Source organism: Tenebrio molitor, chromosome 2 (assembly GCF_963966145.1).
Source record: "Tenebrio molitor chromosome 2, icTenMoli1.1, whole genome shotgun sequence".
Lineage (NCBI taxonomy): Eukaryota > Metazoa > Arthropoda > Insecta > Coleoptera > Tenebrionidae > Tenebrio > Tenebrio molitor.
Window position 1 is genome coordinate 23,968,602 of NC_091047.1, and position 15,899 is coordinate 23,984,500.

General features: G+C 34.2%; 1 protein-coding gene across 6 annotated transcripts in view; it reads right to left on the minus strand.

Annotated features, from left to right (window-relative positions):
- The window catches only part of LOC138123069 (multiple PDZ domain protein-like), a 336,364-nt gene that overhangs the window by 135,369 nt on the left and 185,096 nt on the right, over positions 1 to 15,899 (minus strand). For all 6 annotated transcript variants that reach the window (XR_011156695.1, XM_069037584.1, XM_069037586.1 and 3 more), the window contains one exon: positions 13,441 to 13,531. Coding sequence is in view for 5 of the 6 variants with exons in the window: in XM_069037584.1 (XP_068893685.1) it covers positions 13,441 to 13,531 (91 nt within the window). In the remaining variant the exon portion in view is untranslated. The remainder of the gene's footprint in view (positions 1 to 13,440; positions 13,532 to 15,899) is intronic.

Consider the following 15,899-nt stretch of genomic DNA (forward strand, 5'->3'; position numbering starts at 1 on the left):
GAATTGAAGTGTAGGGTGAGATTGTCACCGTAGGAAGTCCGTAACGATATCTTAACCACACCTTCACATTAAGTAGAAATGATACCCCACGACAGACAAGTCTCAGTGAAAATTATAGTAGTAATTTAGGTTTAAAAAGATGTCTGTTTGATGGATTACGAAAATTACCTACACCTAAACATATTGTGCAACTGAAATCGGAGACAAATTTACCCACCCTTAACCAGAATCCTACAGATTTCTTGAAAGAATTCGCAGAGTAAAACCTGGGTCCATCATTTATATCCAGAATCAAAACGTCAAAGTATAGACCAGAAACATTAAGATTTATCTTCATTTCAACAGTTTATTAGGATTCAGTGGTTTTGAGTGATTATTTACCGCGAGGACAGCTTCAAGCAATTTTAGTGGGTTGGTGACCCTGAGCAATTGGCAAGTCTTGTCATTGTCAACCAATGCGTCAACTCTTGATTCATTTTTTAGGTTAGGATTTTCAAAGTTTAAATAATCGACATTGTAAATACGCTTTTACAAACTAATGGTGAAAACAAGTTTTACAACTTAATGAACTCTCGCTAGTTAATTGTGATTTATGACATTTACGTGAATTTGATTTTAGAAAATTATTTTCGCTCGAGAAGAAAACATGCGTGACCGAATCCTATTTTCTAAATGGGAAGAGTTCTATTACTGGTTAAAATTAATGTACTTATTTCTGTTACACCCTGTATGTACTTTATAATAATATTAATGTAAGACAAAACGCTTGGCTTTAGATAAAATACTCGTAGATAGCCTTCAGTAGAAAGATACATTAACATCGACGACTATCATTAGAATAAATTTCTTGCGTGTTCGTACTACGTACTTAAATGTTGGTAACTGCCGGGCGCAAAATTAGACATTTCCAAACAATTACTGTAGCAAATTGTGATTAGTAATGGACTAAAGAAAACTGATTTAAGTTAATAATCAACTGAATCTAATTTATAACTTACACGAAACCGTATAATGTAGTTAAAAATTTAATTAATGAAAAACAACTACATCAAAATTTTTGATCACTAAGAACCAGAGAGAACTCTAAACACTTCTAAAAGTAGTTGTTTAATCATGTTTTGACTGAAATGCTATTTTTGGTCAGCATAGTATGTCTGATTTTACCATAGTTTTACCTAAAAGAAATATGGCGAAGGTAGCAAAACATAATTGGTTATGTGGGTAGTTCAAAACTACAATCGATGACAAATTGTTTTTTTCAGATTTGTTTTAGGTAATGACGACTGTACACTGATGCAGGATTTAGCAAGAAAGTTACAACTGATGTACATTTCCATCTAAAATGAAAAAAATACACATTCTAATTTTTTTTAGAGATACAGCTATGCCACACCATAATATCACCCTGAGCAAAGCCATCCAGAAAACAAAATATTTCCATGATGAACATAAAATATTACATTAACAACGTGATGGTAAAATTGTAATTTAATTACGGCCATTATTTCGCCAATATTGTTTGGAAACGTATACTGTTAGCATAATAACGCGCTTTAAAGCGGTAATTTATGAAAATTAATAACTGAACAACAGACAGCTTTGTTATTTTCATACAAAAATTCATAAAATTTTCATCAACTTTATGGATATTGGAAGATGAAATTAATAAAAATCTGGATGAAAATACGTTATTTACGACGAATTATTATTTTGCAACAATTTTCTTTTGTGTAGCACGATTCCATAGCCATAAAATGTCAAACTTAAATGAACTGATTTGCATTTGGTTATTCACTTTTAACAATTTGACAACATGGATTTAAAGAAACTTTGTAGAAAACAAAACTAACTGACTCTGTCGCGCATTGTCTTTCCTTTTACCTTGATGCCGGCCCTGTCTCGAACATTCCAGGTAGACCTCGGCGCTTCGCCGTAGATCCTGACATTATTCACCGTTGCCAGAGGGTGAAAGGTTTGGTTTTGTTTGATTTTTTTCGTTATGAATAAACTATTCTGTTCAATTGGTATAATAAAATCTAGCCAAATCTCGCCAAATATCCGGTGATATTATTAACATTAAAGGAAGTTTATTTTTATTGTGTCAATAACAGTTAGACCTGCAGGATTAGTGGGTTCCAAAAAAACTTTTCGTCTTGTACCGCCATTGAAATGGTTTCTTTGAAAGGCTCAACGTAATTGAAAAAATTAAGAAAGGTGGTGAGCCGGTAAATGTATTTTGAACTAATTGGAAACGTTATTGAACAAATTGATGTAAAACACATCAGATATAAAATATTTCATCTACAGCAGTAGTTTACATAATTTATTTACATAGTAATTAAATCATCAATTTCAACTGATTTTTCCTTTGCCGGTAACGAAATCATCTACCAAACCTCGCTGGAAGTAAACATTCCACCGTAAATAAACCTATGCCCTTTGAACACATTGATTTCATTAAAATTCACCGGTTTTTCACAATAAATCATTGAGGCCACCGCATATCGAATGTGAAAATTCAACGTCAAAGCGTACGGGACTGATCGAATAATAATAAATTGGGTCAGCTCCTGTTTTAAGGTGCAGGACCCCGTAAAAATTGATGGGGTAGGTAGTTTCATTTTCGGGGATTTAAATAATTCCGGCTTTTGGTCGAACCATAAAATTAAACGATGGCCGTTACATTTGTCTGGAACGGTCGTATTTTTTTATGAATAGTAGAACGAGCTTGGTAAAAGCCGAATTATTGCCGCCGAGTCGATTGCAATATTTAGATTATATTCTAATTTGTTGAAAGGTTGTTTAAAATTAATGGGCCCTGACAAAATAAACTGCAATAGTCGATAAATTAGCTATTAATGCGCCGTTTCGTTGACCGTTTAGAGGCACATTAAAACGGTGACATTTCAGTACCGCTGTTCGTTGGATTTTATTAATTATTTAAAATTTAATTAAGAGAAGTTGTAATTGAAAATGAGCCGGCAAAATCAACAAAATTCGCAGATTGGATTTTAAAGCGAGTTGCGGTCTAGTCAAAAACTGAAGAAAATTCATTATAAATCTGCTGAATGGTTTTCATCTACAGGGTGAGTGGCAAAAATTAATCACCGAGCGTACCAGAGAATAGTACATTCTTCGACGATCCTATAACGTTGGCTATTATTCAAGAGGATGAAAATTCCAACACGAGCCGTAGGCGAGTGGTGGAATTGTCGAGTGAATAATGGCCATTATACGCGAGTTGAAGACTACTTTCTCCACGACTATACCAAGAAAAAACAATGTTTGAAAATTGAATTTAATGCAAATAGGAGGGATGTGAGTGGCCTACAACCGTGGATTTCAGTATACATATTCTTTCATCCAAGAAGAATGCACTCATTCTTTAATAGTCGTGGAAAATCAACTAATTCAATGGATTAAAATCGACTTTAAATTATGACAGCACCCTACTGCGAGTTAAAATATTTTCAATTAATTTAGCCAACAGTTAATGCTATGCAAATTACATTTTTCTCTGAATGTTATAAAGGCAGTTTTGTTTTTTCTCGTAAAGTAACACGGCTCAAATAAATTAAATAAACCGTAAAAAATAATTGGTGATGACCTTAGGGACCTCATTTAAGTTCTCCTTTGAAAACTCCAGCCAGACAATGTTGTGCCGAAGAATGCTGTAATAAGTACAGAAGGACATTTGCTGAACCGAATAATATTCAACGAATAATTTAGCATACATTTCTAAGGCGTATCGAGAATTCGCTTGTGTGGAACAAACACAAACACGTCCTGATGCAACGATGCAAAAATGCGGCTGCCGTTGCAACAAAACAGTTTAAGCAGTTCCCCGCCAGACGCTGGAAGTTTCCAAACTATAATCCTTGTAAAGTACTGACAATGTCCTCTAAAAATGGAAGTGGCTCCACAACTCTCACGTAATGTCGGTTCGTATTAAACACGAATGCATTCCTGCTGCAAGTCTGGCAGGAATACATTTTCCAAAGTTTTCCCGACATAATGAAACATGTAAGTGTACGCTGAGGGAATTCGTAACAACGACCGCTAATAAAATTTTTAGACGGAACAATCCTGCGAGTAGACTGGGCCTCAATAATGATAAACTTTTGTAATTTGTGTACTTTCGGTGCACGTGTTCCGATTTCTAATGGAAACTTACGTTCCTCAACCCAAAGCACGATATGAGGTTGTAAACCGATTAAGGCGTGGTCTTCGATAAAATATGAAGTTATTACTTCCCTTCCACTTTGAAATGCTTGCCATGTCATTTATACCGCCAATAAATGGGATATCATCATTATCGCAGCACGAAAATCGGGACATTTCATAATAGGAGTTTTTCATGTCGAGTGGGAAAATCAACCCCCAACTATCAACATTGTAACGTTTCAGTGCAGCTAATGATAGAGTCGACATTTTTCCGAGTTAAAAGAGTCATTGACTGCATTTATCAGACTGCATAGTTACTGTTCGAAGTCAGATAAATGCATCTCTAAATCTTAGTTTTCGATTTCTTGTTGCCCAAAGTTGCAAAGTAACATTTATCCTGGGCGGGTCATGAAACTCGATTTGTCCATTATAGTGGTAGTACCTCACGTTATGTTGGTCCAACACAACACTGTCTTATTGTTGTACAGTCATTACTCATTATAAATCTTTTTCTTACATCGTAGTTGGCGGTGATTTATGGTATACAACTTATAATTTGGCCGCCTCTTCTGGATTTGTAAATTTGACATTTGACAGCTTACACTTGTCGCTTTGTAATTTTCTTTGGTTATCATTTTTCAAAGTCTTATTATACAGGGTCATTATAAATGATTGTCCCATCGCAGCTGGCGTTGAAAGCCCACACAAATTTTGGTTGTGCCGCCAGTCTCGGAAGGTTAGACAAACTAGTAGACAGATTTCCACTATCGCCTGGAGCGCCACCTATCGGCGATACTAGTCTCACTCATGTTATGAGGCTTGCGGCATATTCAACTACGTCACCAACGCTTACTGCGATGGGACAATAATTTATAATAACCCTGTACTTCGTCCAGCGAGAGATTGGGAGATTTTCAATTGCAGTAGGCTTGTAACCCAACACTACAAAATACACTCTAGAATACATTAATTACAGTATAATTTCAGGGCAAAAAAATTTTACTACTTAAAGGATATATTTCAAATCTTACGCGCGCTAGATAATACTTTCTCTGTGTAGAATTTAGTGATTTTTATGTCAATCAATCTCTCGATGGACAAACTATACGTGCTTTGAGTTAGTATAAAGGTAGCAAAAGAGTTTTTTTCAAAACTATTTCGTACAGGATGAAAAACATGTAGAAGTAAATGATTAGTCCAATCAATAGGGAGTTTTACCTTGCAAAAGGTACAGAAAAGTTTATACTTGGCAGCTATCTTCTATCAGGCATATTATTAATGTTGTTGAGTTTGCGACCTTGGGGGGTTGCCGCTCGCCCCGCCATACTGGAGAATAGGGGTGCAAAATCACATTTTTGCGATTATTTCATTATCCGTGCGAGATACCTCTATAAGTTGTTATAGAAAATGTAGAGCATGTAATTCTCTACATTTTTTGTTCTTTATGTTTTTTTGTCAGATCAATAGTTTCGTAGTTACATCGTGTAGAAATCGAAAATTTCTATTATTTTTGTACTTTTTATTCTTTTCCACACCACCACAGAGGTAGAGCAATTGGGTGCGTTTTTTTTTATGTGGTGTCCCCAGTGGGCATAGTCCACGATGCAATAGTAGTTTACTGTTTTACTCTTTTTGATCTCTTTGTAGCGTAGACGGACCCTAATAATCTAGATCGAACGGTATAGATGAGCTGAATTCATCAGAGTTTATGAATTCGAGAATTCCTCTTGAGAATTTTCCTCTTGTTCCTCAAGGTCATCATCATCATCATCAAGATCATCTGGCGTTTGCCAAAATAGAAATTAATTGATTTCAGGTATTTGTTCGTTTTGATCTTCAGTTCTGGAAAGTCTGTGATTATTTCATTATCCGTGCGAGATACGTATATCTAGCTAGTAACAAAAAATGTAGAACATACAATTCTCTACAATTTTTGTTCTTTACGTTTTTTTTGTCAGATCAATAGTTTCGTAGTTACAGCCTGTAGAAATCGAGCATTTATTGTTTGTCCGTCTATGGGAATATCGGACTCCAACGTGTATACTAATGAAACAGGTAAACGCCAAATGATCCTGATGATGATGATAATGACCCTGAGGAACAAGAGGAAAATTCTCAAGAGGAATTCTCGAATTCATAAACTCTGATGAATTCAGCTCATCTAAACCGATCGATCCAGATCATTTGGATCCGTCTACGTTACAAAGAGATCAAAAAGAGTAAAACAGTAAATTTCTACTGCATCGTAGACTATGTCCACCGGGAACACTACGTAAAAAAAAAACGCACCCTATTGCTCTACCTCTGTGGTGGTGTGGAAAAGAATAAAAAGTACAAAAATAATAGAAATTTTCGATTTCTACACGCTGTAACTACGAAACTATTGATCTGACAAAAAACATAAGGAACAAAAAATATAGAGAATTGTACGCTCTACATTTTTTATAATAACTTAGATAGACGTATCTCGCACGGATAATGAAATAATCGCAGAAATGTGATTTTCCACCCCTCTTCTCCAGTATGGCGGGGCGAGCGACAACCCCCCAAGGTCGCAAACTCGGCAATAGTAATAATATGCCTAATAGAAGATACCTGCCAAGTATAAACTTTTCTGTACCTTTTGCAAGGTGGAGCCATTTTTATGTCTCTATTGACTGGACTAATTCCAGAAAATGTTAAATTATGAATTTCACTCTGGATGGGTGAACCACTACTGTTATAGAATTCAATAGACATAAAACGATAATTCGGCTTTACTACGGATAATAAACACTTGCAATGGAATTGTTGCATTAAAATTTACAGAACTGATGGAGGTTATACAACGACCACAATAATGCCATTTGAGATTTGATTCTAGTTAACATACAGAAGCTAATTCCAGAGGGAACGAGATCAGTGTGAAACTAGTTAAGGAATTAATGTAGAAAATGTAATATGAAATGGCTGATGTTAAAGAGTGAAAACACAAATATTTTATTTGATCATGGTTTGTCTAGAAGCATTTACACGAAATGTCAGCCAAGAGCCAATATTATACGAGAGCTGTGCAGAAGTTCTCTTATCGGTGCTGCGATCGAAAAATTTAATTCCAATTATTTAATGCCATTTTGTTTGTTTGTCTTTGACTGTCAATTAAAAAAATTGAGGAGTTTTTGTTGTCAAAAACTCAAGAATATGGAACTTTCACCTTCAAATTAATAGATTATACCTGACTGTAATTTATATAAAATGCATTCACGTGATTCACGTTGTTTTGGCATAATGGGAGGCCAGGGAAATTTTGCATTTAATTTGGTAGTGTAGTAAAGCTGTCTGTTGAATTAGGTTATGTTTTTCTACGTTGGAGGTTATAAATAGCGTAAACGTCTTGTGCATTGCTGTCAGATCTACAGGGTGACTCCCGAATAGTGTCTGATTTAGCGCCTTTATTCCTGCAACACAAATTACTCTCTCAAAGAATACTTCGCCGTTTTTCAATTTGAATGAAATTTTGTGACCATAGTAATCCGATTTCAGAAAAACGAAACAATAGTGTCGATCAAATTTGTCAAAATAATTGTATTTTTGTAAATAAATCAGACACTATTCGTGAATCACCCTGTATTGAAAGATTTTAGATCATGCTTAATTTTAACTAATTAAAAAACAAAATCTGTGAGAAATCAAAAGTCTTATACGAATTTTCAAGCCACTTGGCAAAATATTCGCTGCGGCCAGAAGCTGCAAGTATTAAAGTCTTAGATCAATTTGTAAAAAGGGATAACTTAAATGTTTTTTTGTTAATAATGCCTTCAATTTTAACCACACTCATCACGTGATATTACGTGATTATGGAGATTGTTATTAAAAGATTCTTATGAAAAATAATCAAACATCTATCTAAGCCGCGTGCTGAAATTATTCCGTCCCACATCAATGTATAACAAAAACAAATCGATAAACAATATTTCATAATACACATAAATTTAATTTACTAATGCGCAAATATTGAGTAATACCCTTGCGAATGTCACAATCAATATACTTATTTTAATGAAGCCGTACAAAATGAATTAAATTAACTAAAACCAGTTAGTTATAAACGATTTAGAAAGATTACACAAAGAAAATTTTGTTGAAAATAAATTCTGACAAATATCATGTATCATGTTTTTTTCTTTTTGAATATTACATACTCGTAGTAATTAATTAGTTAGTCCACCGAGAAGATGGATATTTGTTCTGTTATAATATAACAAGTGGTATAATTATAGATGATAAAATATCTACGAGTGAAACCGTGCTGCAATCCACAGGACGTGTTGAAAGTGTTGCTCTGGTTTCACGAGTCATATCATCGATTATTAATCATACCAAGAGTTTATATTTGATGAGATGAATGAGGGTCATTTAAACCCGTAAACAGAAGCTGTTTGCTTTGCTTTTTGATGACTGTATTTTTTGGGAACGACTTACTGATTGCTTCTTTATATCAGCGACATCTCCTCAACGATTAGAACACCTTTTTTAGCTTATAATCGCGCAGTTTGAAGAAAATTTTTTAGCTGTCAGTGATAAATGTGGTTATATTTAGAAACAGACCAAAATATGATGAGAGGTTTGTTTTATATTATTGCTGTGATACTCTCTTACGACCATATTTTAGCCAACTAAAATCAATGAAAAGGAATCATCATCTGGCACAGGAATTATACTCTCAAGGCTTATTTACTTATGATAAAACTATACAACATTTTAATTCATTACCTGTAGTTAATTTCCATGTTTTATGTAGGGTCTGTTATATACAGAATTGTCCACAACATTAGTCCAGATATTTTTCTGAGCTAATACCATGTTATTCGTTTTATTTGAAGTATGCGTCGCACGGTATAACTGTTGACGTTTTTGTGGGATACAATTTCAACAAATAATAAATACCCATTACAGCATTGTTAAAACGATTCAGTAAAATTCCACGAAATGTAACGGTTTTATTTAACTTCACTAGTGGTTAAACAGAGGAGTTAAATATTTAAAAAGCGGCTCGACCCTGCCCGGGTCTGCACCCCTAAAATTTTAATAACATAATTTCAGCCACAGTTCAAGAATAATTCCAGTATGGAATTTAATGGAAAATAGAATATTCAAATAAAACTGTCAGCGATCAGCTCTCGACTAATTAAATTCTCTCTACAATTAATGTGTACGCTTTCGGGGTGGAAAGCGTCAAACCCGAGATAATATCCATCTTCTTCGGTAATTTTTTCTCTTTGTACCACCAGTTCTTGGTTTCAGTTGGAAGTCGCTGCGTTTTCCAGGAGCCGGAACATAAATTGTGCGCAAAGTGCGGTAGGTACAAAACTTCCGGCACACTTTATTTATTTTGACATGGTAATGTTGCTGTGCACGTTGCCTTATTTATGAACGTTTTAATAATTATTATTACCGAGGCTGGAAGCGCGGAGCAGACCGAACGGAAACTAAGTAGCTACCTACACATTCTTGCTGGTATTTCTCCAGAGGAAATTAAAATTAAATTGAGAGCTGACAACGACAATCACCTAAATTACATTTTTGATACAATTCTCGATTGTAATTTTTGCAACTTTTATGGCATCGAGAGTTTTTGGTGCAATTCCGGAAACATAATTTCCCGAGAGGAGTGTCAGCAGCTAACCAGTTCCACGTTGTGACGCTTTATTTGTGCAAGTCTTGCAGGAGGATTTGAGGTGAAAAACACTTTGCAGTCACTGACGTGTCCGTTCGATGGCGACTCCCAAAAAACTGACCGAGAAATTGGTCTTGGGCATCGAAACAAAGATTAATTAGTTGTAAATTGCGTCTGACAACGCTTCGACCGGTCTGATGGTTGTGTTACACCGGAAAAGGCAGCGGGAGGGAAAAAATTTGGGGCAAATCAATCAATTTTCTTCGGTTCGTCGATGTAGATGTTCGAATTAAAGTTCAACGGTGACGGGTCAACGGTCCTTTGAGCGACGCCAGGCTTATGAATTTTTAGTGGGTTTTGAGCAAACTTCGGCGGAAGATTTCGCTGTTCGAACCTCATCAGCCGTGTAAAGCGTACGGCAAACCCGCACGCCTCGGAAAAGAGATGATGGCGATAAATCTTGGGGAAGAGTTATTGTAACAGTGGATGAGAGTCGAAATCATCCCTTAGTTTAAATTTGCTTTAGCAGGCCTTTATGCCAAAAATGAACCCAAAGCGGAAAAGCTCGCTTGATTTACGGCAAGTTGTTTTCGAGCATATCGGACAGAAAAAATGAGGAAGGAAAAACTGATGGGGCATTGATTAATTTGATGGAAGGAGGTCAATAAGAGAACTTACAGAGGCATAAATTTATCGAAGACCCTGGAACGGTTACAAATATGCGCCACAAACCAGTACTTTGTCAATTTGATTTTTTTTAAATGAGTTAAATTCGAGATTGTTTTAGTGAAGCACTGTTATGCTAATAAAAAGTAAAGTGAGAAATAATTTTAAAGTTGAAAAGGATATTTAAGGTGAATTTTGCCGTAGTAAATAATATTTCCATTACCGCTAATTGGTAAAATGTTAAAGGTAAGGTTACAAAATTACATTAACTTTAATGTAGGCAGTATCAGTATTAAGTTAAAAGTTTACTGCACCTATTAGTAATAGACAATTGAAAACGATGTTTGTTGATTTATTGTAGCAGTGATCATAGTACCGGGATATCAAAAATTATCTTGGTCAAAGGTGGTCATGGATTGGATAACGTCCGTCTCAACTTATTTCATGTGATGATTTCTTCGGTACGAACGAACCAGTACCTTTTTTATGTCACAGAGCCAGTTTTGCAAAACACACCAACACAATTTGTAAGGCATGCATAAAAATCCTTCGGCATTACTGCAAAGTGCGGGAAAAATAAAAAATAAAACTGTTTGACAGATTTTGACATTCAAAAAATGATTGAAAATTGATGACCACCTTTGACCAAGATAATTTTTGATATCCCGGTAGAATGTACTAGTGCATTATTCAAGTTTCATCTTCATTTGCTCCAGAAAAAAATAATAGTGGGTTGATATTCCAAATAAAAAAAAGCAGAGCTTTCAGTGATGGAGTCCTCTTCATCTTTTCTGGTATCGAGAAATTTCCGTTATTTGAATTATTCTTTTGTCTCATAAGTGTAGAATCTTGTCGTAAGTCGTAGTTTGCTATTGAATTAGCTTTTTGATAAAAGGTCTCTTGGAAGTAACATCTTACATTCGTTTTTATTCGAACATGAGAGAATCCAGCAGCCAGCATGATAAGAATGAAATTTATAAATTTGAGCGACTTACTATAAACTACCTGGCGAAATGTTGATAAATTTCCACATTTTTGAGTATTTAACAACAAAAGCTCGTCTCGTTTTTAGCACGTCGTTTGCGATTAGCTAATTTTTTTCTAATTCAGGTAAATATTATTTTGAAGAAAATCAGCGAGCTTATTATATCAACAACTATTTTCAAACAAGTTCTTACTTTATTTAAAAAAAAATTGTGGTGAGATACAAAAACATGAGAACATTAATACTTTTCATTAACACATTTTACAATACTTTACAGATATAAAAAATGTGTTGAATTAATTATTGAAAATTTGAATTGATGAATTACTGGGTTGTCTTATTATTGATTTTGAGCAACTCCCGTGTAAATAAAAAAAACTGTGTCTAAAACCTTAATTCATGTATCGAATTAGTAAAAAACGTAGAAGCAAGAAACGCATAGAAACAAACAGATTGAATGGGGATTCTAGAGAGTTTGCATTGTTAATGTCAGTACCATAATTATGTTTACAGGAACCCTGTAACAGTTTTGATAAATAACCAGACAGTGGAGAATAACATTTCCCATTTCAGATGTTGCTCTAATATACTGTACATGAGTATTTTACCGAATCCCTTTCCTCAATCCTGAGGCAAGAACAACATTGTAGTATAGTAGTTGACACGGAAACAAGAAAGCGTACAAAGACTAGATTAATTGTTTACGAAGCAAAAACTAAACATGTACGTAGTTTTTTCCAGTGAATTCCTAATTAAATTAAGTTTTGAGTAAACGTTGTGTTTACAAATACGGTGGTGTAAGTTTTTTTCTTAAAATCAAAGGATGTCAACCGTGTGTAATATTGTCACGCTGCAATTAATAGTTATTCAGGACGATAAGTCCGACAGCTTGGAGTACAGTTGAATGTAAAAAAAAAGGGAAATTAAATTTTTCCTAATGTAAATTTGGTTTTGTCCATTTGTCAGTTCATTGTTTACTTGACAATACCTATCAAAAATGCCATTGAATTTTGACCATAATTCTAACCTACTCTCGTAAGAAGGTTTCACACTATGAAAAAATTATAAAAATATGTCAATTTTATTCTGACAGTTCCCGTTTTTTTTTTTGCAACAACTCTACATCTGACATAATTCATAACAATACTAATAATAGGGACTTTAAAAAATAGAAAAAGAATATGGAATATGCTACTCATTTATATACTTGTATCATTGTTTATATTTTCTGGTAAATTGTACGAATAGTTTTATAATCATAAAAATATTTTCTAACAACACCCGAGAAATAATTATTTCTGAACAGTACAAATAACTGAATTTTTGGAACGTGAATTTTAAATGTATTGTATTTCTGCTGTAACAAATCCCTTTTTGCCATTGCATGCATTTGTGCAACGTTATCTACTAAATTTGGGACTTATAAATTGTTATTGTGTCCTCCACGTAGCACCGGATAAAACTTGTGGAGCCGTATTTTGCAACTAACTACGGCCGTTATTACGTGAAATTTTCAATAAAACTGAAATTAAAATACTGTTTGTCGTGTACGTTTTGATTAAGCACAACATTCGTTGTGTTTAATTCGTTGAATTCATCGACTTAGTTGCAATGTTGTTTTCGTACTAAGTGCTTTGCATTTCTTCTGCTATTCAAATAATAGCTAAATTGAACTATTACGAAACGCAATATTGCTGGCAGTTACAACCAACGGTCTAAATACACCTTGCTAATAATAATTATTCAATTAATTGAGGCCATTCGAGCGCAATCCAGCACACGAATAGTTATTTATTGAAGTTGAATTGCGATCGGGGTGGTTTAATTATTACTACACCATTCATTTGGTTTTGATTAAAATGTCATTGTGGACGGCAGGAGCAAAATGTGTATATTTAGAACTACAATGGAGATTCCGTTTGTGTTGTAGCACTTGTAAAAAAATTAAATAAAATTTGAAAACACTCACTGTTTGTGTATCCGAAGTCATCTTCCTCTTCTAGGTCGTCACTGATTTCTTCTTTGCTTCTTTTGAAGTTCCCGGCGCTGGCCCGATCGATCTAAAATAAAGGAGTCGTGTAGTTTTCGTTACCAATGTGTGACTTGAATTTTATCAAAAACCTTAAATAACCTATTTTTACTTTATGATTTAGCTGGTTAATGTCGTTTTGTTTTTTGGAAAAATTCGAAATTCAAATAGTATAGAATATCTGTGTAAAAGCTCACAAAAGACAAATTTGCATGGCTACCACCCGTAATGCCAGTTCGCCAATCCACAATAACGCTCAGTGATTATTGCTTATTTCTAAAATTAAAACTACACCTTTGTAGTACTCATTTTTTGGACGATCAAGAACGGAGATGAATAAGCCAAACAAGAGATGTTTTTCTAAACGTATCAAAATATGTACCTACTTCAGCAGACTTATTCGGTATTTGAGGCTACGTTAAGAAGTTGAATTGTCCGAACTTTCTTCGGTGTAGATTTCTTTCCAGAAATTATTAACTTTGTTTTTAAAAAGTGCATATTCTTCAGTACTTATGTTGACAGCTTTTCATCTCCTAATTATCAATCCCCAGTTTTTTCTTCCCTTTCTGATAGACCTTCGTACTACCTAAACGATGAGTGAGAAAAATTGCTACCTTATATTAAAAAATTTTTGAGAAAATGGCAATTTTTACTTCAAACATTTAATTGAATTTTTGAGGTAAACATATTTTTTTTTCTATGGGTTTAGTCAAAATCGAAGGTTATTTTAATGGACCAAACAATTTAGACGATTTGTGGCAGAGAATTCGCGCTGAAAAGGAACAAGTAAGCCTTGACATCATTGAGCGCAGTGTACAAAGTTGTTGGTGAGTGCTAAATGGTTGGCGGGTGGCAATTTCAACATTTGCGTTGAATTTTATTATTAACCGTAACGTCTGTCTCAATTCTAAATTTCCACCAACACTGCATTCTACGTTGGAAATACAACCGGCAACATTGTTTGGTGAAAAATGCGTCAGATTGTATTTGTTAGGTTATCTGTCAATTTCCGTTTTTACAACTCAAAATTTTAGAATAAAGGAAAAGAACGAAAACCTTTTTTCAAATGCAGCAAGTAAGTAGGTAAACATTTATCAAAATCCGTTCACAAAGGAGAAAATTCTCAAATTCTGACAATGTCGAACCAAAAATTAAATTTAACTTTTGAAGTAAAATTTGTCATTTTCGCAAAGAAATTGTTATGTAAGGTATCAATTTTTTTCGTTCATTGTTTAGCTAGTACGAAAACCTATTAGAAAAATACGAAAAAGTGGAGATTGTCATTTAAAAACATTATTGATGACGTCATTATTAGGAGTTGAGAAGCTGTCTACATAAGTAAAGTACTGAAGAATATGCATTTTTTAAAAACAAAGTTGAACTCTTCGAGGATTTTTCTGAGAAATTAATACTTAGTTTTATCGAATTTATTCGGAATTTTACGAACGCACTGTATATGTAAAGAGTGTTTTTTTTTTAATTTGGCGTCGAAGTTGGCGTTGGAGAGTCGATTGAGAACGCACCACTCGTGTAAAAGTCAGATTTAAACAGCTGATCGGTAATCCGTAACCCGTATAGTGCATTCACAATCGACTCTTCAACGCCAACTTCGACGCCAAATTTAAAAAAAAAACACCCGTTATATCGTATGACATAAAATAAATTTCTGATCAAGAGTGCTTTAGGCTGTGATTTATTTAAATGGAGCAAATCACATTCCAATAATAAGCACTTTTGATCTGAAATTTATTTCATCACAGTATTGATTGTAAATTTTAAAATCAAATGTTTGATATGGAACATACTGACAAAAAGTAGGGTTTTAATTTATTAATGATACAATTATCATGATTATCACTATGTATACCTAAACAAATTAGAATAAATTCAGTCCATTCTTTACATCTTCATTTTATTTGCTTTTTTAATTAACTGACAGAATAATAACATATAAAAGACGATTCGTATTCATTGTTGCTGTAACCTGGATATTAGCGTTAAATTTCCTGTAATTCTTAATAGAACAATGGACAATTGTATGAAATAATGTCTGCAAAACATAACAAAGACACGAATATTTGTCACTGTTGTTTAACTAGAAATCCAGCGTTTTTCCATCAAATGTATTTACCACTAGTGCTACTGCGGGGTCATTATAAATTATTGTCTTATCGCAGTAGGCGTTGGCGACGTAGTTGAATGTGCCGCAATCTTTATAACATGAGTGAAACTAGCATCGCCGATAGGTAGCGCTGCTGGCGGTAGTGTAAATTTGTCTACTAGTTTGTCTAACGTTGCGAAGCTAGCGGCACATCCCAAATTTGTGTGGGTTTTCAACGCCAACTGCGATGGGACAATCATTTATAATGACCCTGTATTTTGTAGCTTATAGTTGCTTT